Consider the following 24,459-nt stretch of genomic DNA (forward strand, 5'->3'; position numbering starts at 1 on the left):
TTTCAGACGTACACCCTGATGGAGAACTATCCTCGAAGAACCCATGCATCGATGTGAAGATATGTATACAAAAAAAGTCAACACACAACGAGATACACTCAATATTATTTATGTTATTGTACAATCTGCATTTTTAAACAAATAATAATAATAAAAAAAAAAGATTAGTAAGATGTACAGTATTCGAATGATCGTATCTGGTGTGGACTGACTCGAGTCCACCCAGAGCTCCAGTGATAGGAGAGGACAGAGGGCTGGAATGACTTATGACGGCTTAATAAGTGGTGTGTGTGTGTGTGTGTGTGTGTGTGTGTGTGTGTGTGTGTGTGTGTGTGTGTGTGTGTGTGTGTGTGTACAGCAGTGTCTGTGTGTACGTCTGCATGTATCTGCTTGTATTCATAAGTTTTCTGTTGTGTGTGCATTCAGCCAAGGTGTTGATAGGAGGTGGAATGTCACATGGTGGGGGATGGGATAAAGGGATGAAAGCAAAACAGAGAGAGGAACAAGTGGGAAACAAAAAGAAAACATGGAGTCAAAAGTAGCAGGGGCTCAGTTGGTGTAGATCTGCCCTTCAGGTGGCTGAGGAAGCTTCATGTTTTCCTTGCAGGTCATGAGCCGTCGAAGCTCCAGCAGCACCATCCGGATACTGTAGGAGTTCTGCCACTTGGCCAGCGCAGACACTGCATGCATGTCAACCTGCAGGGTGGAGATGGATGCAGTTAGACATTGTAATTATCCCCCATCTTGGATTTACCTTTTTAAAGCACCAAAATGTTTTTAAAAATTATTTATTTTTTAATAACTGTATTTCATTGTTCAGATCCATTATACCGGTATTCATATTTATTTTAATAGAAACTGATTTACTGCTGCTTTAACCTGCAATGTGTTTAAGTCACGCTTCACACATTAACCTTGGGCATACAATTAGAGAAAAAAAAAGCAGAGTAACAGATGAATGAGCACTGACACGCTTGACCAAGTGAAATGAGTGCAACCACCCACAAAGAAGCGAGGAAGTCATGTTATTTACGTGCAAAAAAGGGGACCTTTGTATCTATTCCATTTCCAAATAGACTAGTGTCGCTTCGCATGATCCATAGCTCACAGCGATCCTTAATGAATTACCTTGGTACAGCATCTCAGTTTATCCACAGACTGAAACAAGCAATTTTATCCTTTGCCCCCAGCGTTTTGCCACGTAAAATAAAAGGTTTGAGTAGCAGGTGGGTGTTTAAAGGTAGAGCAGTGTGCCTGAGATGACCATATTAGACAATTAATCTCTTATAATATTATATTGCATTAAAAGTAAAAAAATAAAATAAAAATAAAAAAGTCTGAAAGTATAATGTGTGTATAATGTGTGTGTATGTGTTAGTCCCCATAGGGAAATAGTTCCTCTACATTTAACCCATTCACCCAGTGAAGCAGTGGGCAGCCACCAATACAGCGCCCGGGGAGCAGTGTGTAGGGACGGTACCTTGCTCAGGGGTACCTCAGGGTAGCCGTTCAGTGGAGTTGAACCCCCGACCTTCTGATCATGGGGTCACCACTCTACCTACTGTCCCTAAGTGGGTTTTTAAATAAGAATGAAGGCTGAACTGGCCCTCGTCTTTCTTCCTAACTTGCATGGTGCTCATGTAAGTTAGGAAAAAAGATCCCACATATTACCAATTTTTTGAGATCTTTAAAAAAAAAAAAAAAAAAAAAAAAAAAAAAAAAACTCTTGGAAAATCCTAAAACATCTGAATAAAGATCGAGATGTACATTATGTAAATCATCTATTATCGTCTTTTTCCATGGAACCAATGGCCGTCTTCTAAACAAGATGATATGAACTCATAACCAGACAACTGCAGAGCTGGACCTTTTGGGACTTTTAAGGAGTAAATAAAATCTTATATTGATATTTCAGCCAATATTCAACCAGTAAGTGAGAGTATTAAACAATAAGATGATACGAAACATATATCCTGACATATCAGTGATAGGCCAGTTTAAGCTAGTTGATCAGTTGTTTATCTGACTCCACAGAGCAGATATGATGCTCCTTCCACAGAGTGCATCCAAAATGAGCCAATCAAGCTTAAGAATAATGATAAATAATTCACATACCACACCGTTGGAGGTGTGCACGCCATTCAAGTTTATCTTTGTCACAAATCTGACAAAAGGTGGTGATTCTGGGTATCCTGGCCCGCATTCAACCTTCAGATTGTACATCCTGTTTTCATAGCTTGTCTGTTGATCAAAGGAAGTTAGGGAGAGGTGAGAAGACAGCACACCGAACTTTGAAGAACAAAAAAAAAAAAAAAAAAAAAAGTACACAATGTTCACTGTGTGCAACAACATCATGTGAAAACTAAGGCAGGAAATACCCTTGTAGGGTTTTTTTTCTCCTGACTCACAAAGGCCCTGGGGAGAGTTTAAAGAGTCTGCGGTACCTTGTTTTTACACAAATCTGTGCCTTTTGCTTTAATCTAATCAACAAAATGTCTGCTATAATTAACATAACTGCTAATTTTATTACAATTTTTGGCTCTGGCCAAAACATTTGGTGGCATGCCAGAATTTTTTTATGCTCCCTGCATACAGGCTGTAACTGTGACAGCACTGCTGCAGTTTTACCCAGTCACACAGTAAATGAATACACTGTAGATGAAGACAAACTGGCTGACCCAGCTGCAATCTAACATACGGTAATGTCCATGGTCCTGTGAAAGAGGTCCTCAAAGGACTGTAGTCAATAATTTAAAAACAGCATTTTCAATAACAGTCTCATATAGGTCATTTCAACTTTACAGCTTAGCACTGAGCAGTGCTAAGTATTTATAAATACCTATAAATAAAAATTAACTAAAAAGATACTGGGACATCTGTCAGCAGTCAAAAACAACATTATGCTGCAAACTTATGCGATATTTGGTCTTTAGTCAGGAGTTTAATTGTGCTTCTGCTTCACATTTATTCTGTTTTAATTCAAAAACATTCATTCGAAGCACTGCAAAGTAGTGTTAGTGCCTCGATGTTTTCCTCTTCTTCACATGGACGACCTGATTTGCTCCCCAACATCATGCCATGCACAAATCAAACCTGACACCTTTGGTTTAAGTAACTTAATCTTTTGGCTTGGTCAACACTCCCCTGCTCCTGCAAAGTCCTCATCCAGGTGTTAAAAATGGCACCACTAACCCTTGGGGGGCCAAGGATCACCCCTCTCCATCGTGTTAAGGTCATGTCCTCATCATCCTCCAAGCCCCAGCTCACCGTTCCATCTCCCACACCTTTCTGACCTTCCTCCAGCTCTTCCAGGAGCCGGAAATTGCGAGGAACTTTAACGCCTGTTTGTGGGCAAACACACAGCCATTCAGTCATGCAAACTTCCAGAGCCACAGGTAGATTTACGAAGCTAAATAAAACTGCCAGCAGTGTGCCAGACAAAATGACTTGCAGTTATGAAGTTATGACTCAATAAGACAGAAAAAATAAGGGACGCCTCAGCTGCGCAGCCTACGTGAGCCTTTTGATAAGAGCAGGTGTTATTTTCACGTCCTGTGAGACTTGAGCATCTGGCTCCGGCGGTGCCGCATCACTTGGCCTCCGCAGTGAGATACGACGAGGCTGCACCCTTAACAGAGCCATCCAAACGAACCCAGTCACACTGCCAGCTGCTGCAGCATTTCAGCTCAGCTCAGCTCACCGGCGTCTCCAGAGAAGCTCAGCGCAGGTCATGTTTCCCTCATGAGCTCTCGGAAAACGTACAGTCACTGTTTACGTTTAACAGCCGGGCAGGAAGACCGTCTTACTGCGGGATTCACCCGCATTTCTTGATGACATTTAAGTAACGCTACACACCCGGTTTGCAACACATCGCGCCTGTAAATAATCTGATGTCGCAAACAGGCTGTCATTTTCCGGTGGGGTGGCGGTGCTGTGGTTTGACAACAGGATGCTGTAATTTAAGCAGCATCCTAAATCAAACTATTAAATTAAAATGTATAAATGAATACACAAATGCATAAGCAAGATGCAATGCCTCATATTTGCTGATGGCTGGCGAGTAACGGCTCCACGCCCATAAAACAGCACTGAAGTGAGACCTGCTGTCCTTTTATCTAACTTAAGATAGCTTAGCTGCTAGCATCGCTTCCTATTCATTCTCCTCAGCTTTGTTTTAGCTTCTATGTAATAACACAACATAGCACAGCGCCTCAATGCGGAATCCATCTAATCATAAAACCTAACAGGTACGCGGTAAAAATTCACTGACAACACTGTTCAAAAATAGCTTTTCGCAGTGATTAAATACGTCTCAACCGTTTTACCTGATCCGGCGGCGACCGCCATCTTGTCGCTACACAGCGGGAGCGAGCACGCACTTTTACCATTGTAGCCAGCGGTGCGTGCGCGAGCAAGAAGACAGCAGCGGCGCTTCCTTTGTTGCTCTAAGCAAACTGATTAGCTATGTGGCTGCATAAAACGGAACTGTTATAATAATAATAATCATTATTACTATTGTTGTTGTTGTCGTCAGAGTAGCACATTAACTTAGAGATAATCTAACCTGGCATACTTTCCAAGGCAGGTCACTATATTAAACGATTTAATTCTGTCAGAGCATCAAAAAAAACTGTGCTTATTTTAATAGTCATTTCATTAAATAGAGATATTATTAACTGCCCTTTTGCTCCAGGGGTTTTTTAATCCACCAGTTCCAAAGGCAAGAGTGTTTGTCCAGAATTCTGCCTTTATGGTATATCTTTCAATCATCTTTCTTCAAATGTAGCATGTAATTCTCTACTAGTTCTATTCACATTGCATGATAAATCAGTATACATGTAATTTAGGTCAGAGTTTTGTGCTTCTGCAGAAATTGTGGAAATCCAGCATGACTGAGGAGGAGGATGGGCCTATAAGAGGTCATTCATCAGCATGTGCATCTACTTTTAGGTAGGTATGTATAGGTATTGTGCATGTGCATCTACATCTACTGATTTGAAACCATTTTACAGCACCCTCAGCGTCATGGGGAATGAAAAATGAAGGTATTTCTGAAGGCAAAGGCCACAATTAAAATAACAAAGATGGGGGAGTGTCAATATATTAGAAGAAAAAGATCGCTGTGAGAGATTAAAACATGAAACCCTTAATTAGCAAGGATAGATTAAAGCATGCCAAGTTTGATTAGGTCATTCACTGACTGACTGCAGGCTTATTACATAGCAAGTAAGCTGTGGAGTCTGGTGTCAAAAGGTTGACCTAAGCTTGCAAATTAAAAGGAAGAGGTGTTCTTGACTCAGAAACAATATTTATCTGTGTGAAAACGCCTTGTGATCTCAAGAGGTTAGAGCAGAGTGGCCAGTTTGCTTTGAGCTGATAGGAAACTAAGTCAAACAACCGCTTTATACAACCAACGCACAACACGTCAACAGGTGCCACTCCTGTCAGCTAAGAACAGGAAACTGTGGCTACAATTCACACGGGCTCGCCAAAACTGGAAAACAGAAGAATGGAAAAAGAATTTGCCTGATCTAGTGTCTTGATTTTCTCCTGTCACATTCAAACGGCCGGGTCAGAATTTGGTAGAAACAGCTTTCAAGCATGAAAGCATGGATCCATTCTGCCTTGTCTCAACACTTCAGGCTTGTGACGGTGATGTAATGGTGTGACGAATATTTTCTTGGTACCCTTTGGACCCTTTAGAGCCAAATGAGCATCTTTAAAATACCACAGTCTGCCTCATTATTGTTGCTGACCATGTCCTTCCCTTCATGACCACATTGTATCCATTATCTGATGTCGGTTTTCCAGCAAGATAAAGCACAAAGCTCACAATATCTGAAACTGGTTTCTTGAACATGACAGTGAGCTCACTGTTCTCAAATGGCTTCCACAGACACCAGATCTCACAGAGAGTACCTTTGGGATGTGGTGGAACATCATGGATATGCGGCCAACAAACCAACAGCAACTGTGTGACACTGTTATGTCAGTATCAGCTGTTACGGAAATCTGAAACAAAACAAGTTGTCTCTGTGAGATTTTAATTTGCCTTGGCAAAGGTCTCAGAAAACAGTACAGAGTACAGCAGCTCTCCAGTGCCATCACATTCCCCCCTTTTGATCATTTATTGATTCACAGGGCAGCACGGTGGTTAGCACTGTTGCCTCACAGCAAGAAGGTCCTGAGTTTGACTCCACAGGAGCCTGTCTGTGTGGAGTTTGAATGCAGTTGGGTTAACTGATGATTCTAAATTGTCCATAGGTGTGAGTGTGAATGGTGTCTGTCTCTCTGTGTTAGCTCTGCGATACACTGGCGACCTGTCCAGGGTGTACCCTGTCATCAATTAACCCAGCCCTACTAACTGACATGACAGCATCACACAGTTGCTGTAGGTTTGTTGGGTGCACATTGTGAGATTACTATACTATCTTATGCCACCTTTTACTTCTAATCAAAGAATTGTTGAATCATTATACGGCTATAGGCCACATTATTCCTTGGATTAAAGATTGTGAAATCATTACACCGTTTTATGATGCATTATACTGCTGAGTTATAAGAAATGCTGTTTGTGTCGAATCATGGCCTTCCTTTTCTGATTACAAAGAGAACAGAATATATTGTAGAGGTTTTCTGCCCCATCTCATCAGGAGGAGCTAAAACAGGAAGCCAAGGCCGTCACTTAGGTGCTGTAAGAGAGAAAGATGGTAAATGGTAAATGGCCTGTATTTGTATAGCACTTTACTTAGTCCCTAAGGACCCCAAAGCGCTTTACAGAACATTCAGTCATTCACACACACTGGTGATGGCAAGCCACATTGTAGCCACAGCTGCCTTGGGTCGCACTAACAGAGGCGTGAATGTGAATGCTTAGTGCGGAGGGGGGCCGGAGCTATAAGAATGTGAGAAATGGTCAGACACTTCTGGCGGACACCCTCCTGTCCGGATGTTTGTAATGCTCAAAGTGTGTATGGAATAAAGAGAATTGTTTTGATGAGATTGTTGAGATTGTGTTGTTCTTCCTTCAGCCCAAAGATCAAAGAACTGGGATATCCAATGATATCCATGATATCCCACCACAACCCAAAGGTTCTCTCTGTGAGATCTGGTGTCTGTGGAAGCCATTTGAGAACAGTGAGCTCACTGTCATGTTCAAGAAACCAGTTTCAGATATTGTGAGCTTTGTGCTTTATCTTGCTGGAAAACCGACATCAGATGATGGATACAATGTGGTCATGAAGGGAAGGACATGGTCAGCAACGATAATGAGGCAGACTGTGGCATTTTAAAGATGCTCATTTGGCTCTAAAGGGTCCAAAGGGTACCAAGAAAATATTCGTCACACCATTAGATAAACATCACAAGCCTGAAGTGTTGAGACAAGGCAGAATGGATCCATGCTTTCATGCTTGAAAGCTGTTTCTACCAAATTCTGACACGTGACAGCAGAAAATCAAGACACTAGATCAGGCAAATTCTTTTTCCATTCTTCTGTTTTCCAATTTTGGTGAGCCCGTGTGAATTGTAGTCACAGTTTCCTGATCTTAACAGACAGTAGTGGCACCTGGGTTATTTTCTGTTGTGCGTTGGTTGTATAAAACGATTGTTTGACTTAGTTTCCTACCAGCTCAAACCAGTCTGGCCACTCTCCTCTAACCTCTGAGATAACAGGGCATTTTCACACAGAAAATTGCAGCTCTGCAAAGATATTCTCTCTTTTTCAGATCGTTCTCCGTGACCTCTTGAGATGGTTGTGCAGGAAAACCCCAGCAGATCAGCAGTTTCTGAAATACTCAGCCTGTCAGGCATCAACATTTAAATCACCTTTCTTTTCCATTCTGGTGCTTGGTTTGAACTTCAGCAGGCCGTTTTGACCATGTCTACACACTTAAATAGATTTGTCTTTGTACCATGTGATTGGTTAACATTTGCATTAACAAGCAGCAGAACAGGTGTGCCTAATGAAATGACTGCTGAATGCTTTTGTTATTGTAGAATCTCCTCAATATGGTGTAGTCGAACTGAGTGCAGAATAATTTGTCTGTTCTGCTTGAACAGGATTAATTGAATAAGTGAATTTAAAGTGTTTGTTTTGCTTGGAATAAACAGAAGCCTGGAATGTAACATGACAGCTGCGTCTGTGAGAAGTGCATCGATTAGCAGTAAATGTGTCGAGGGCCAGGCTCCAGGTACAGACAGGGTCATTAATTATTAATACGCTTTTCATTGTGGATGTTTTAACCACTGACGCAAGTACCTGTAGCAGCGGCAGAAGACCATCAGATGCTGCCGATTATTGTACCTTTTTTGCAAAAAGTTATGGTGAGAAAGTCTTTACTTAGGCAAATATAAACACAATCAAGCAGTTGATTTAACCCTTTAATGCTAAGTGTATCATGTTTGATATGTGAGTTTTTGCAAGTTTTAGAGACTTTATTGGTGTGATTTTTTCCCCATGTAAAAAATAAATAAATTGCACTATACATTTTGAAAGAATGCATTGCAAAAAGATTTGCTAATATAACTCAAATTAAAACTGTATATACAAATTAGCTTTTTAAAATTTCATCACAAGGTTAAAAAATAGAATTATTATGTATGAGAAGGTGGTGTTCTGTGTACTTGTGCACGTGGGCGATCGTGGCTCAAGAGTTGGCAGTTTGTCTTGTAATCGGAAGGTTGCTGGTTCGAGCCCCGGCTCCGACAGTCTCGGTCGTTGTGTCCTTGGGCAAGACACTTCACCTGTTGCCTAATGGTGGTGGTCAGAGGGCCCGGTGGCGCCAGTGTCCGGCAGCCTCGCCTCTGTCAGTGCGCCCCAGGGTGGCTGTGGCTACAATGTAGCTTGCCATCATCAGTGTGTGAATGTGTGTGTGAATGGGTGGATGACTGAATGTGTAAAGCGCTTTGGGGTCCTTAGGGACTAGTAAAGCGCTATACAAATACAGGCCATTTACCCTGTGAAATCGTCACAAGTTCCTAAAACAGATTAAATAATACACTTTTTTCCCAGCCTTAAACTAAATAAAAATAATAATGATAACAGAAAGAAAAACACAGAAATATGTTTATTAGTTTATTTATAAATACAGTATATTATTTACACTGTAAGTCCTCCAACTGGAAGACAACAAAAAGGCATCAAGGCATTAATCTGATATCTAAAACTCCATCCCCACCACCGGTGTACATAACCAACAACAACAACATCCACATGGACCTTACCTCAGAAGAAGCAAGAGTCAAATCATGAGCAATTTAAAGTCAGTCAATGAACTCTTTTCCCACATTGTTGGCAAGAGGATAAGGCGATTCAATAAAGTCCGAGGACCATTACAGGAGAGATTCCGACTGCCCATCTCACTTACTAACATCTTCATTTGCTCTCACTAAATTTTTCAGGTGCGAAAAAAAAAAATACTTAATTGACCACATACTGTCGCAAAACACCGTTCAAATCCACTGCTGAAAGTTCACTGTCTCTAAGCGGAAAATCCAAATACAGCTCGATCACAAATTCTACCTCAATAACAAGTGGCCAAGTTAACTGTACTGATTTATGGTAACAATAGATCCCAGAAAGCATCTACGATAATGTGACTACTCTGGATTTTAAAAAAAATCTGATGTATATGACTTTTACTTCTGAAATAATGGCCTTAACTTCACAAAAAAAGGAATTTGTTTTTCACAATTACTTTAATTCATCTAACCACAATCCTGAGATCATCTGGAGAGTAAGAAGAAAGCTTATGCATGTTAGAGCCACACTCACAACCATGTTATTCACCATGAAAGCCGTACACACCAACAGATGTCCAGTCTTTCTCCAAGAAAAGATTATTATGGTTTGGGTTCCTTCTGAGCTCATCATACATATTTAAAATAAAGTTGTCAGTTTCCAAATGAATGACAGCATGTCATATCTATCATTTCCACCCTCTATCCTTATTTTTTTCTATTCTGCTGATTTATAAAAGCACAAAGCATCCTTTAAACTGCCATTACCTTTATAAGATCACAAAAAGCAACTTGCTGAAGCACTGAAACATCCAGCAAAGCCAACGCCAAGATTCCCACTTGGAAAGTTGTCTGCAAAGGCTCTAACGCGTTCACTCACCGCAGTGTAACAGTGCACAAACATTTTGCCTAATACTGACCAAGAAGAACTACAGGAGTAGAACTCAAGCGGGCCTTAAACTTTAATGCAGTCACACCATCCATCTACCAGCAAAATGACACTACCAAGCGCACACAGAACTGCTTCTCACAATACTCTACAAGCACGATGCAGTCTGCAGTGTACTCCTGCTGCTGACCTATGGTAAATAATCCTATATAATCAAGTATGAAGGATTCTAAAAGTGGAATATCACGTAACATAAAGCAGAACTTTGGCTGCAAACGTAACTGTAATGATCATTAATCTGTCTACTTTAAGCTTAACAAGTAAGCCTTTAACCCAGTCAACCTAAGAAGGTTACCTTCTCCCATTTCCGCCTGAAAAACTTTGCCAGGATTTCCTTGGAATGAAGATAACACTTTGGTGGTTCAGACATGGGACCATTTGGTCAAAGTTTGGGGTCATTTCTTAAAAGCAGTACGATTAGTTTCCTCTGGAGCGAGCGCAATCCTCCCCATTCATGACTGCTTTTGCACAAACTCAAAGGAAAGCTGGTGACCCAGTGCATTGCTTGCACAAGCCGACATGCTATATGCATGCATGCATTCTTTCGTCTGTGTGACATCTTAATTAGAAAAAAGAAAAATTGTCATGCAATTTCTTAAGTAGCTAAATTTTTAAACTCCTGTTCTTCTGATTTAGCAAATATGTGTAAACTATAGAAAAAGAAAGGCATTTGAACCTAATCAGATGAGTTAAGACATATAATTAAGGGCCTCTTATTACAATGCATAGTTAATTGCTGTACAATACATTTACAAATCAATGACTGAAACATTAAAACTTTCAACCAATTAATCTCATCTAGACGTTTTAAAGGAAACTCCAAGATCGTCACCCTTCAGTGAAGCCCTTGAAACAATCACCGAGCCTGCTCGTCAGTTACCGAGAAGGTACACGGTGGCAACGTTGGTCAGCGGGAATGTTATGCTCTGAACCTGACAGTCTCCTTCCACGATACAAGCAATAGCGAGAAGCACGGAGTGAAAACGGTATCACATAAAGCTGACACGTAACATTGGAGTGTCTGCGTCTCACCATGCGAGATACAAACCCCAGAATGACAGAACAATGCAACATCACAACAAAAAGAGCTGCAGCTGAACCAAAAACAAACAGAAGTACTGCATATGCGGCGTGTAAGGCAGCTTGACAAAAAACTGCATGTGCCTCTTTCCTGAAAACTGGTTTGTTTGCATGGAGGGCACATGATCGTCTGATTTTAGGGCCAGACTAACCCAGCAGATACAACAACCGAATTTATTTCTATTTGCCCCAAATTTATAATGACCTAACATCAGTGATGACTGCAGTTTTGTAAATTTTTACAAGCCTTTCAAATCAAATGGTTTTGCTTGAAAATGACTTTTTCAATGGTTGGATCACATGCAAAGATCCACAAATGAAATTGAAAATACCACTATGATCCGACAGGAGCAGTTAGCTTTTCTTTTGATTTTTTTTAGGGGAGGGTTTCTTTTCCTTTAGCATCTCGTGGTAACATCTCCTCTTTGTTAGGAAAGTATAAAAGATGGACGCAGCTCCTAGGACATGAAGCCAACATGGAAGTGCTTTAAATATACGTTCTTTTTAATGGCCTCCAAGAAATGCTTTTATGGATCTGATCATATTAGATAAAATATTAAATACATTTTGCTCATTCTAAGTTTCAGAAAGGATAATAATCCATTAGCTGACCATTTGTGATTGACAAGTCGTCAACCAACAAGTCTGCAGTTCACTGACTTCTGGGTGACCTCACTGTGGCTACGTCCATCTTTTACACCGTCTATGTTTCTCAGTATTTTTGGAGTCATTTTTGGGGGGGTTGACACGCCCCAGATTAAACAATTAAATATGGCTGTGTTTTAGAAACTGTTTATATTAATCATCCTTGAACGCATCTTTACCTCGCTTTTAAAGAGTGTCAAAAGTGGGCTGAGCTGAACCCAAATGTGCAAGTATACAATAAATGTAACAGTAATATTTATCAATTTGATCTTTAGATATCAAAATTGGTAAAGCTTCCAAAAAGTCCTATATCACTGCAGCCTGACTACGCACCGTGACCTAAATAAAATTCAAGCCTAAAATCACTTGCACATCAAGTAGATCCTTGATAAAGTGGAGATGCAGAAACAGATCCACAGAAAATAAAGCTGAGCTAAATATAATGTGATTCATCATCACTTCAAATTAACAGCTGTGGCTCTGGAGAAGCAAAGAGTTTAACCTTTCAAGTATTTTTTTTGTTGAGTTTGATTTTTTTTTTTTTTATGTGGAGAAAATATTTGATTTCCTTAGAAAGTGATTTCAAATGTATATGATCGCTCTTCCTTAGCAAAACCCCTAAAAAGTGATGGGCTGTGTTAAATATATAAAGTTTCAAGGATATATTGCATTTATTTTTAAATATTATCTGTGTGAGAGTGATGAAAAATTCCACCAACAAAGCCCTCCTTTTGAAAAAAAGAAAAACAATGTGCAATAGTTAAAGCTATGGCATCAGAAAGTGTTAGATTGTAAGTCCATAGGAAGAAAAACTAAGTGTGGGGGGAAAAAAGGGATGAGAAGCCTGGACGGACCCAGTGTTGTCTGAGGTAGGGTGCAGTTAGCCCGCTGTGTTACTTGACTTTCTGAGCCCATTTCAGATCGTCCGACCTCGGCTTCTCTCCTGTCACACCCTGGATGAGATCCTCCAAGTATCTCCAGAAACCCAGCTTCTCCAAAGGGTAGTTCAGCCAACCTGGAGAATTAAAAAACAAACATTAACTCTCAAATCATCTTTAATTACATCCCTTATTCTGTCTGTCTTTCTTAAGTCAGACCAACTCACTCAGTGCATAACACTGAGCGAAGCACTCTTAATGAAGATGTAGGGTCAAAACCCATCTTTCAACAGAAATAAACACACAATGGAAAACTATAAAACCTGCCCTAACCTTCTTTCTTTGAAACATATTCTTATTTTTTTTAACTCTGATAAGCTCTGGAAATCTGTAATAATATAACCCTTTCCACTAACTAACCATATCCGATATTTCTACTACTGAGAATCCCTCAGCTACTCTGTGACTTTGCTTTTGCGATCAACCGCCAATGTCTCCGGGCTGCACGTGCAGCCGGATATCCTATACCTGCATCAAAACTTCCTGTTAATGACCGGGCTCTGGGTAACCAGTGGTTTCTAAATTGAATTTAGGTCAATAAGTTCCTTTTTTGTTCTCCACTCAGACAGTTTATAAACATGTTACTAAAGCTTGCTCAGACTACAGGCGGGCTGCAATCAAAAAAAGCCTCTCTTTTGCCCACAGGTTCCGAAGATACCTTAAATCAGGCATTACAGCAAGGTGAAATAATCACTCACTTTTAAGACCCAAGTGTGGAACAAAAAAAGATTATTAACTTAATTATTAACCCAGCCTGTTTAAATACAGAACTTTAGGACAATTTTTAATTACACACTTAGTATGGGCTTAAATACAGAGTACTGATCTTATTTTGAGCAGTTGGCAGATAAATGTACATGTATTTACACACAATCTAACTGCGCAAGGAGCAGTTTTCATGACAAACACATTGTCAGTAAGTCAGCACAGGTGCAGCTTCATTGTTGGGAGGTTTTGTAAAGCACTACAACCCAAAGTCAGTCATGCAAGCCTGGACATGAAGCACCCTCTTTGCAACCGTTTTCGCCCTGCAACAGCCAGCAACCTTTACCAGCTGGTCAGGGAATACACGTTTCCTTAGCGCACAGCAGTTGCCAAAGGGTCAACAACCAGTCTCTGGGCCTGTATGACTAAGCCCTAATGTAGCAAATCTTCCATGTGAACATGCAAACATAGTAGAAGTGGGTAGACAGAGTTTGGTTGGGTAGTGTGAGAAAAGGTCTGGGTAATCCTGACGAAATAATACTACAAACCCGTAGTGATGCAGAAGTAGGTCTCGTGAGGAGAGACATGATGGATGCGGTGGTGCTTGCGGGGAAGGATGATGTGGCAGTCCTGCAGGAACACAACCCAACGAGGCAGCCCGAAGTATGTGTGAGACCACTTGTGAATCTGGTTGGTAAGAGTCACAAAGATGGCCAGTGCATACAGGTAGCAGTACAGGGGGTAGATATGGTAAATCTCCGCTGCAGGTAAAAGAAGACAAACATGGTAGTTTGTTTGCTGTTGCCTTCCTGCCCTTTTCTTAAAGAAACCGTTTTATTTTTTTTATCAGATTAGAGCATTGTCACGGTGGAGATAATGCTTTGTTGATACGAAACTCACCAGGTGAGAAGGTGAGAAAGTTATAGGCCATGTTTGCTAGAGGGACTATGGTCAGCATGCAGTTGTCACCGTTGGTCTCAATGAAGTCGTGACGGGTGATGGCTGTGGGGTCGATGTGGTGCTCTCTGAATGGACGTATAAAGGCCTGCATATATGTGGCAAATTAAGGAAAATGCTCCCTTTGAAAAATGACTATTTGGAGGTAAATGATGGGAAATCATACCTTTCCAAAGATGGGTAGATCTACCGATCCCCACGTATCAGCCCCCCAGTGAACAAATCCTGATGCAAAGTCTGCAGTGAGGATACCCGCCACTGAAAAGAAGAAAAAAAGAGAAGCTTGTTAAACGAGACAGCAAATAATAACACATAAGAAGACTACATCGTTTTTTAAAATTTAGTACTTACCAATGCCCAGCAGGATGGACCATATATGTCCCTGATGGAAATTGGCAAGGAGGTAAATGAGGTTGAAGGCCATGAGAGAGAAGCAGAGGATGACACTGATCCATTCTTGACATCTTTTGCCTTAAAGAACAAGAAACAGGAGCTTTTTAGTGACAAATTCAATCACTTGTGCAGCATTTTCAGTGCAGATATTCCAGTGATGTTCAAAGGTTAGGAAACGACTCTGCGTGTTTGTCTGATGTGGCAGCATTCCTCTGTTCTTTGACAATAATGAGCAGCAGGGCCTGAAATACCTGTCCACATGTTACAGCACAAAGACTGTAATTTAGTGACCTAGAAACAAAACAGCAAAAAAGCAGCAAACACAGTGTTAAACCACAAGACTAGATCTTAGTAAAAGGAGTGGGTGAATAGGACTTATTCCTTTTAAAAAAAACTCAGTAGTTTAGTGCTTATCCCACAGATTTTAATATTTGTCAAAGGGGAAATTTTGAGCATGCGCTAACTCATTTTGAACCAACTCACATTTTTGAAGCATTTCGATTTATTCATTAAAAAATATAACACTAGTTTGTTGCATTAACCCTCATTAACGTGTGACCTCATTGTTACTGGCTGTTTTATATTTACATCAGCTTACGCTCCAATAAATCTGTCCCGAACAAATGTATGTTCCATTAAACTGTGGTGCTTATTTTTTTCTGTCATGCCCCACTTGTGAAACCATAACGATTTTACCAAAACATTAAAAACAATTAGAATGATCTGATGATAATTTAGCCCACAAAACATTTGATTAATTCAGCTTTCAGCAGATCTTGTCTGCCGTGGCCCTATCATCCACCAGTCGGATGCACACCCCAGAGACACTATAAGCATGAGATTTAATGCACACAACAAATGAACAGAAATCCACGGGCGAATTCAGCAACACTAAAGATGGTGGTTATCTCACCCCCTCTGCCACCAAAGAGTCACTCAACAGCCGAAGCAGGAAACATGAGCCAGCTGTGTTATTGACCAGACACACAGCTGAACATGGCAGCTTATCTACCCGCTCCATCATAGTCTGTGGTTTTATCACTTTCCTTGCCTAACGTGAATTTGCATTGCTTTTGGTCAGAAATGTTAGTCAGTGATATTGGTGCTCTTTGCTGAGCTGTTAAGAAAGCCCTAACGTTGAGAAACATTCATCAGTTTTGTTCTGCTTAAGTCAAATTTTTGTGGCTCCAGACATGCACTGGGTATTCCAGAACATCATTATGTTTCCAGTAACATATCTCATTCCTGCCAGGTCCCCAAGGTGTTCCCAATGCAGATGACATAGTGAATTCTGGTTCTATCCCGGGATCTCTTCCCAGAGGAACGTACCTAGAAAACCTCCAAGGGAAGGCACCTAGGAAACGATGCCTGACCCACCTCAGCTGGCTCTTTCAGGGGAGCAGCTGCTCTGCTCCCAACTCCCTTCACATGTCTCCTCACCCTCTCTCTAAGGCCTGATTTAGACTTTTGCCTAACCGACATTACCTATGTTAAGTGTTTGCCAGCATTTGTGTTGGTGCATTATGTGTTAATAATGTATCCAGTGCCAGTTGCCAGATACAAATAAAATGATGAGACGTTCTTCCCTCCTGCGGACATCAGCCTTTGTTTTGGTCAGTTTCGTCAAATCTCCTTCCAGGAATTTGCTGACATTTGTGAGTCCGAATACTGATACTATGATTATTATTCCTCATATTCTCTCACTGAAGGTCCAAAACCTGCCATGAAAAAGTATCCTAAAACAAACAGGAGCAATCAACAGCACCCAATAACCATGCATTAGCCTCTACTTTTGGGGCATTTTTTAAGACTTTAAAGACTTCCTGGGTGTTTTTAATGCAGTGTTTCCAGTTTGGCCCACTTAAGATCAAACGGGGGCTGCATGTGGCCCAGGAACTAAAATAAGTTTCTAATCAGTCACATGCAAAACCTAGTTTCAGTTGCCATTGTGAAAATGCATTTTTATGATGGGCGTGAAACACCACTGAGTGTTTTGACAGGGTGACCGATGGAGCTCTCCAAACAATTCAGAGCATGAGTTTTTGGTTGTGTTTGCAGCCCGTGTGTGCTGACTTGGCAACCAACAACAGCACAGATACGAAAGGTCACAGCAGCTCCGTGACCAGACGAGGTTTCTGAGCCTAAAGCAGAGGCAGTGTATTCTTCTATAACCTCTCTCCCTGATGCTCGAAATGTCAAAGCAGCACAGCCACTCGAAAACAAATTCAGCCACTCTGACATAATTTCCTCTTGTGTCACGACAGCACCGTGGCTGTAATACACCCATACTGCCGACGACTGCTCGGTGTCATTTAAGTGGAGCAGTTAAATACAATCTGCTTCTTTTCGTTTAGTAGTTTTAGCAGTTTGTTTCTTGGTGACTGAATAAAGACCGTCGTTATGTCACACCGCCACTCGGTGAACATGCCCATTAGACGGAGCTGCAGCGGAGAGGATCGACTCACCTGGCGAGTACAAATTAGCCAGTTCTCGGGCACCGGCGTGTTGTGGACCCCATCTGGCCGCTCCCCGGCCCGGTCCCTGTGGCTCAAGGCTCTGTGTTTCCCCTCCACACTCGTTCTCGTTAACCATACTCGCCATTTCTTTCCGCTATGGGCCCGGCCCCTTCAATCTCTCTACTCACCACCAGGAACCAACAGAATCACCAACTTCTCAGCCCACAGACAGCGCAATGTTTTCAGCCAATGAGGTGCAAGCCGTTGAACGCAGCTACCAATCAACAGCCAGTTGGCTGCTTGGTTACTTCACAGGCAGCCAAGTGACCAATAGGGAAGGGGGCTGCGAGGGGCGCGATCGAATTTCCTGACCCCACCCGTGCTGTCTAGAGCCCGCTCTGCTCGTGCCCGCGGTAGTCCAGAATGAGCAGGAAACGCAAATTTAGTGCAGTAAACAGTAACCTTCACTAAGGCCAATAATGTTTTAAGGCGCTGATACAATTTACAGCTATTCCTTAAAAAAAAATCGTACATTTCTTTCTACTTTGAGTAGGTCACCGCACTGTGTGCCACTTTACGGTACAGTATATGACATTTTCATTTCAGCCATGAAGCTTGCAGCCACGGAGACCACAAGAAAAAAGTACTTATTTGTTTTATTTTGTTTTACACACGCTTAAGTTCCTGTGTTAATATAAATACGCTTCTAAATCAAATATTCATTACTAGTAGAGGCTTATTAATGGGTATCGTCAAGGGAGTCTATCTTGTCGTAAATCCTTAACTAACCAATCAGCAACATTGACAGAATGCTAGAATTTTATCTGCAAATTATACTCTCCTGTAAGAAAAAAATGAACTTTTATTTCAATGCGAACGCACTATCGATACCGTTTAGTGAAAACTGAAATTATATGTGGCATTTTCTGTCTTAGAAGTATTTGTAAATGCCTTTACTTCCAGTCACCCTCAACACTATCTTGAGCGCCCTCTCCTGGTGTTCTACGTGAGTTGCAGTCAATATCTGTGCAATGGAATTAACGGGAAGCGGAGTTTTTAGACAACTTTCTTTATGAACAACCACACAGTGATATAAGGCACTAAGAATATTTATGTACAAAACCAGTGTACAAAAAAAAAGAAACTAGACACTCAAACGGTGCATTAAACTTAAAATAACCAGCCATGTTTATGCATGGTTTAAATTAAAAATTGAATGCAAGTATTTGTGAATAAAAGACATCCCTAATGATACCACAATCCAGATAATTGAATCCAATTTAGGATTGATTGATAATAATTTCAAATTTAATTTAAGTCATTGTTAAATGTGGGCATTGAAGCAGCCTGGACTGCAGCCAGCTTCACACGTTGTTCTAGAAATTAAATGAATAAAAATAGAATCATGAGGTCCACACTTTCAATAACTTTTGTAAACCAGAGTTCACATCCAAATAAAATTTCAGCTTTATGTATTCATTAGTTGGGTAAATCTCATTTAGGAGAGGAAGTGAAACATATTTCTCTGCAACACCTGAGCTTCCTCATGATATAATTCCTTTTTACTGGGTTATGATACATTTTGTCTAATAAAATATTTCTGATAACTTTGTTTGTGCACCTGCTATCACAAAAGTCAATTATTGTCAGTCTGGGAGAAGTCCTAGAGTACACAGTGTCTTCTTTAATCATTGATCTCAGAGGGACCCAGATGGCTCTTGTCAATGTTTTATAACTCTTAGCAGTGCATACTAACTTGAATTTTTTTCAGTACACCTCAGGCTGTAATAGATTACCGTTCTAATCCATAAAATGAGCTACATCCGTACACAGATATCGTACCAAGTCTAATGCATCTGGAGTTCCACACAGATGTGTTGTGTGGACAAAAGGTATGGCTATAGATTCATTTCCAGTAGAGAATGACCTGCTGATAGAAATCTGTGAGTTTAACTGATAAAGAACTGCAAACAAAGTCTGTTTGAGCCCCTTTTCCAAAAATCACACTGGGAATAACGTTCAAAAGTATAGTGTCTGTTCAGAATGAAGGTTCTAAACCATCTCAGTTTGAAGTACTATTCGTATTATTAAAAAAAATGGCATTAGCCCCAACATCTTTATAATTTTTAACCATATCACATGTTACATTTATGCCTCCAATGGTGTAGTGGTTAACACGTTTGCTTAGCAAGAAAATTTGGCTGGCTCAATTAAAGCCAGACACAGCCATCCATTTTGGAGTGTGTGTCCATAAGCACATCTGTTGTAATAAATAAATAAATAAGCATTAAAAACCTATGCCAAATCAAACACGTGGTGCTATGTGGAAACGGAGTAGCTGAAAGCTGCTTTTATTGCTTTGCTATGTCCCTCTGCGGCAATCAGTTTAAAATGAATATTTTGAACTGGTTTATATTTCTTATACCAACACAAATATTCCTATTTTCAGTTCCTATCTCATCTGTATAATTCCATAACATTTCACTTCCTTTTAAATGTGTATTACATATTGACTGCAGGGGGGACTCATGCAGAGCCAGTATCTCACATTTATTTATATTCAGCTAGAGACCTGAGGCTTTGGGGAAGTGGTTGATCACATGGAAGGTAAAAGGGAGTTAATGAGTTCATTTTTCAGATAGAGGGTTGTGTCATCTCTCTTTTTTTGACACATCGTGAAATTTTAAACCAAAACCTTCATGACTCAGTTGGTTTTAACAGGTCATAAAAACTTCACACCTATAGAACATTTTATGGATCAGTTAGTGGTTTTAGATCCACAGAATAAGATAAATTCAACTGGGGTTCCTCAAGGGTCTGTCCTCAGTCCTTTATTCCTTAACCTTTACATGGTTCTGCTTGTTACTATCATAAGGAATCATAATATATCCTGCCATTCCTACACAGATGATGTACATTTGTACTCAGCATTTTCCTCTGATGATCTTACCTGCACTGATGACATTAACTGCTGGATGCCTCCAAACCTTTTAGAACAGAAACAAAACAGAAACTTTGTTGTTGATCCAAAAAGTCAGAGACAGAAAAATGTGGTCATATTTGTCATCCCTTTCTCTGAAATACAGCGTGAAAAACAGCAATGTTACCATTTTGGACAGTGTTCTCAGTTTTGATGATCATGTTGATATTCTATTATCACATCATGCACTGTAGATCTATGTGTTTGTTTTTTTGTCTTGTATGTTAGGCACTCTGACAAATCTGACCTTTTGTCATCTGTTTTTTCATCACGTTTAAGCCTTCACTGCAACTATGTGTAATCACAGACATCAACTTGGCAACCATTATCAACAAAAGTGTTAAGCTGCTAAATCCTTCAGGTATTCCTTTGTTGACCCCAAATCTTGAGCAAGTGCCACATCACTGCTGAAAACAGGAACAGGTGTTACAGTGATATCTGTCACCTGTGATGCTTCAGCTGCGTATAAAGTTGCCAGTATATGCTCAGGTAAGGTGTCTTAACGGTTCATTGGTTATTTAAAAAATAACGTGACACATTATAAGATTTAAAACAACATGTGGCAGGTAATCCCTCTGATCCCCAAAGAGGAAAAATTAAAACCTAGAGATGGTTGTTTGGGAAATCCCAGTAGATCAGTAGTTTCTGAAATATTCAGACCAGCCACATTCAAAGTCATTTTAAAACACCTTTCTTCCACATTCTGATGCTCAGTTTGGACTTCAACAGGTCATCTCGACCATGTCTACATGCATAAATGCACTGACTGATTAGATGTGTGCGTTAACGAGCGGTTGAACAGGTGTACCTAATAAAGCGGTCAGTGAGTGTGTATTCTGCTACAAATAGGTCAGTGTATGCACAAACAGTCTCTGGGGGCCAAAAGCTCATACTTCAGACAGTTCTTCTTACTCTTGATGACGTCAGTGCCAGGGGAAATCCTTATATGGTCTTCGCAGTGGGCGCAACAACCTCACCCCTGATATTCAAATATTTACCAGGAACAGCCAATCAGAAGAAAGTTGGATTAAGTCGAGCGAGAAGGAAGCTAAACAGCTTGTTTCAGACAGTGGGCGAAGGGAGGCTTCTCTAGTAGCAGTCCAAACATGAAAATACAAAGCTGGGAATTAGTATAACAGGTTCCCTTTAATCAGAAAAACAGACACAAGTGAGATTTGTACGGCAAATGCGCCCAGTTTCCGCCATGTGATTGGCAGATTAAATATTTTTCCTAGCTGTAGAAGAAGTGTACCTAATAATGTGGGGAAACGGTGATAGAAGGTTTTGAAAAAGAGGCACCAAAAGTGTTTCACAAATTAGTAACAGCTCAGCTGTGGGTGTGTGTAAGAGTCTGTCCCTTTACATAAATCTCATTTTAGTAAACTTGAAACAAGCGGATAGTTCTTTTAAATGTAAAAAAGAGAAAATGTGTATACGTTATTATTCAGTGATTTAACAGCTCAGGTCTACTTGAAATCAGATTGGATGTTGGCCAGGAACTCAAAACCTCGGTTTTGAGTCAGTTATAATGACTCTTGTCACCAGCAGGTGGCAGTAAGACTTAATCCATAACTATGTCTCTTAACTTCGCCGCTTAACTTCGCTGTTCACGCTGCATCTCGGGTTTCTTACAAGTCGCCCCCACCACACACACCCACCACCACCACCATCTCCGGTTCTCCATCAAAGGACCTTTTTTGGGAATTCTTTCCTTATCGGAATTGCATGTCTAAGAAAACAGATAGTGCTGACTGTAAATCCAATTCAGAGGCCACGTGTGACTGGTAACACTGGGATGTTGGGCTTTATTCTAGATTGTATGTTCTGGGAGAATTGTTATCTTTGCGCAGTGAGCCTGGGTTCAGACGTGGAGCCACTGGACTGTCATAGGTAGACATAGACCAGATTCACTAAATTTCTCATTACACCCACCTTGACCCTGATACAGTGCTGGAAGAGATGTATCATCTTATAGGGGTCTACCACAGAACAGCATACTGGTTTAATCTAGTCAGCTCAAAGGAAACAGCTGTCAGGGGCTGCGCTCATGAGTATCGTTGTTATGAGACGATTACGCACGAAGTTAGAAAATGGTAAACATGCCGAGTGGAATTTTTCCATTATTGTCGAGTTGATGAGATCTGACTGTAGAGGGCGTGATGGGACCCGATGTCAGAACTGGTTTAAAATAATTACTAACATATGGTTTTGTTTTCGTTATTGCGCTCTTGGTTAAGTACTCACCGTTGTGCGATAATATTTTCACTTTTATTTTGCTTTTTAAGTTAAGTTTCGTTTTTTTTTAAATCATACAAATGATTGCATTTCCTATCTTGACACTCCTGTTGTAGCCAAGTGCTACAATACCACCAAACAAACAGGGAAGGGGGAGAAAGACAGAAAAAACCGCTTAAGTGCTTAAACTTGCTTTTTATTGTGTTCAAGCGCAGTTCAGTGTGCCAAAGATCCTCGAAGAACAGCACAGGTTGTCCACTTGCCTTGCGCGTCACATACCTGAGCTCCGCCCCTCGCAAGAAAAAATAAAACCCCTCGAGACAGGAAGAACCTGTCAATTCCTCTCACTCCCAGAGCACAAGTTCTTCAAAGTAGTTTACTGCATGTTGTCACGGGGGCTATAGACTCACCACATTCAGACGCATCTCACAGCTCAACCCAAAACACACAGGGCGTCTCACCTCAGCCCTCCATGCTTCTGCAATCCGGCGGGTGTTAAGATCCATGGAAGTGGCCGGCTTCTACGAGGAGGGCAGCTTTGCTATCCACAGTAGAGACAGCGTTATCAGCCCCATCGGCGGCGGCTCATATTGGAGGCTCGGTGACTCGATGACGGAGCTGGGCATTGAAGAGCGGGAGAGAGCGATAGACTTCAGTGTTTACCTGGACTCAGCTTTGCACTACCCGCAGCTGGCGGCGCAGACGCAGCAGCAGCAGGGGGACGTTTTCACAGATTTCTTGGCAGAGAACAAGAGAAGAGTTGCAGCTTTGCAGAACTACAAGAACTACTCGCTACTGAACGAGCTGGAGACGAGCCAGTGCGACAACCTGAGGGACCCCAGGGAGCCCTACGCGCTAGGTTACCCGGAGCTGCAGGAAACCCGCGTGGATAGCGTGCTGAGCCCTGAACTCGGGAGCCGCTACAGACCTGCTGCTGCTGTTGCCGCCGACAGAGAAGACAGTCAGGAAGACGCAAAGATGGAGAACGGCTCGTCTGCTTTTGACATGAGGTCCTACATTCATTACCAGTCCACTAGTGGCAGTCTCGGAAACATCTCCACTGCGTCCTCGACTTGTTCCAGCCCGCCCGGCACACCTGCTCCGTCAGGTAAAAGCAGGTCACCATCGCACAGCGGCAAAATGTCAAGCGGGAAGGCAAAGAAACGTCTGGACAAGGACAGTGAAGAGTACAGGGTGAGGCGGGAGAGGAACAACCTCGCCGTGAGGAAGAGCAGGGACAAAGCCAAAATGCGCAACTTGGAGACTCAACACAAAGTGCTGGAACTGGCCGCTGAGAACGATCGTTTACAAAAGCGAGTGGAGCAGCTGTCCAGAGAGCTGGCCACCCTGCGCAACCTGCTCTCTGCCACCGGACAGTGTTAAAACACACACACACACATTCACACACCGGAGACTCTGCACGGATCTCCGTGCTGTTGTCTGATCATCGGTGGACTTTAAAGGGAATCCACTGTGCTGAAAACGGTACGCTTCACAGGTGAAGACGGCGACCACCAGTTTACAAGGACACTTTGAATGGGACTGAAGGAGTGGGTGCATGTATTGCGCAATCATTCACGACTCTTCACATGTCACCTTAGCTTTATTCTCAGATGTGATTTTTGTTTTCTTTTTGTGTGTGTGTATGCAGTATTTCTGTGCAGGTTTTACGTACATGCGAGTGAATTTCTACATTTTTTGTGTGTATTTGGAGCAGTGGTTGTCAAGGGAAGAGTTGTGCTGCAGTGAAATGATGCAACTCTTTGTAATAGTATTGGCAATGAATGAAATAAGTCTAATTATTTAATATTGAAAGGTGAAATGCTTTAATTGTACTTGATATTTTATTGAATTAAACAGATTTATACTTTGTTTAAACAA

The 24,459-nt window shown here is 41.3% G+C and overlaps 3 protein-coding genes across 3 annotated transcripts; 1 reads left to right on the top strand and 2 right to left on the bottom strand.

Moving 5' to 3' along the window:
* Positions 1-93: 93 nt before the first annotated feature.
* LOC146684532 (ubiquitin-conjugating enzyme E2 variant 1-like) lies at positions 94-4,399 on the bottom strand. Its single transcript, XM_085443974.1, has 4 exons — positions 4,326-4,399; positions 3,193-3,341; positions 2,116-2,241; positions 94-696 (listed from the first exon to the last, which is right to left on the bottom strand). Exons 1-4 carry the CDS (start codon positions 4,345-4,347, stop codon positions 550-552), a joined length of 444 nt encoding a protein of 147 aa, XP_085300100.1. The 5' UTR covers positions 4,348-4,399; the 3' UTR covers positions 94-549.
* A 4,650-nt stretch (positions 4,400-9,049) lies between these two features.
* On the bottom strand, positions 9,050-17,684 carry peds1b (plasmanylethanolamine desaturase 1b). Its single transcript, XM_085443963.1, has 6 exons — positions 17,373-17,684; positions 14,866-14,985; positions 14,681-14,772; positions 14,458-14,602; positions 14,106-14,318; positions 9,050-12,929 (listed from the first exon to the last, which is right to left on the bottom strand). The coding sequence occupies exons 1-6, from the start codon at positions 17,506-17,508 to the stop codon at positions 12,808-12,810; spliced, it is 828 nt and encodes a 275-aa protein (XP_085300089.1). The 5' UTR covers positions 17,509-17,684; the 3' UTR covers positions 9,050-12,807.
* Positions 17,685-22,899: 5,215 nt separating this feature from the next.
* cebpb (CCAAT enhancer binding protein beta) lies at positions 22,900-24,459 on the top strand. The gene has a single exon (XM_085444081.1). The coding sequence runs from the start codon at positions 23,083-23,085 to the stop codon at positions 23,959-23,961; it is 879 nt and encodes a 292-aa protein (XP_085300207.1). The 5' UTR covers positions 22,900-23,082; the 3' UTR covers positions 23,962-24,459.

The sequence above is a fragment of the Copadichromis virginalis genome, linkage group LG20 (assembly GCF_057382275.1).
Source record: "Copadichromis virginalis isolate Kocher_CV1m ecotype Utaka linkage group LG20, C_Virginalis_male_GT1.1, whole genome shotgun sequence".
Lineage (NCBI taxonomy): Eukaryota > Metazoa > Chordata > Actinopteri > Cichliformes > Cichlidae > Copadichromis > Copadichromis virginalis.

Excerpts from the sequence above, each read along its gene's own strand:
- LOC146684532 (XM_085443974.1), bottom strand. The coding sequence starts at position 4,347 with ATGGCGGTCGCCGCCGGATCAG. Across the intron at positions 3,342-4,325 it reads GGCGGTCGCCGCCGGATCAG|GCGTTAAAGTTCCTCGCAAT; the intron begins GTAAAACGGTTG and ends GCCCACAAACAG. Across the intron at positions 697-2,115 it reads TGCACACCTCCAACGGTGTG|GTTGACATGCATGCAGTGTC; the intron begins GTATGTGAATTA and ends TCCACCCTGCAG.
- peds1b (XM_085443963.1), bottom strand. The coding sequence starts at position 17,508 with ATGGCGAGTATGGTTAACGAGAACGAGTGTGGAGGGGAAACACAGAGC. Across the intron at positions 14,603-14,680 it reads ATCTACCCATCTTTGGAAAG|GCCTTTATACGTCCATTCAG; the intron begins GTATGATTTCCC and ends ACATATATGCAG. Across the intron at positions 12,930-14,105 it reads CTACTTCTGCATCACTACGG|GTTGGCTGAACTACCCTTTG; the intron begins GTTTGTAGTATT and ends TTAATTCTCCAG.
- cebpb (XM_085444081.1), top strand. The coding sequence starts at position 23,083 with ATGGAAGTGGCCGGCTTCTACGAGGAGGGCAGCTTTGCTATCCACAGT.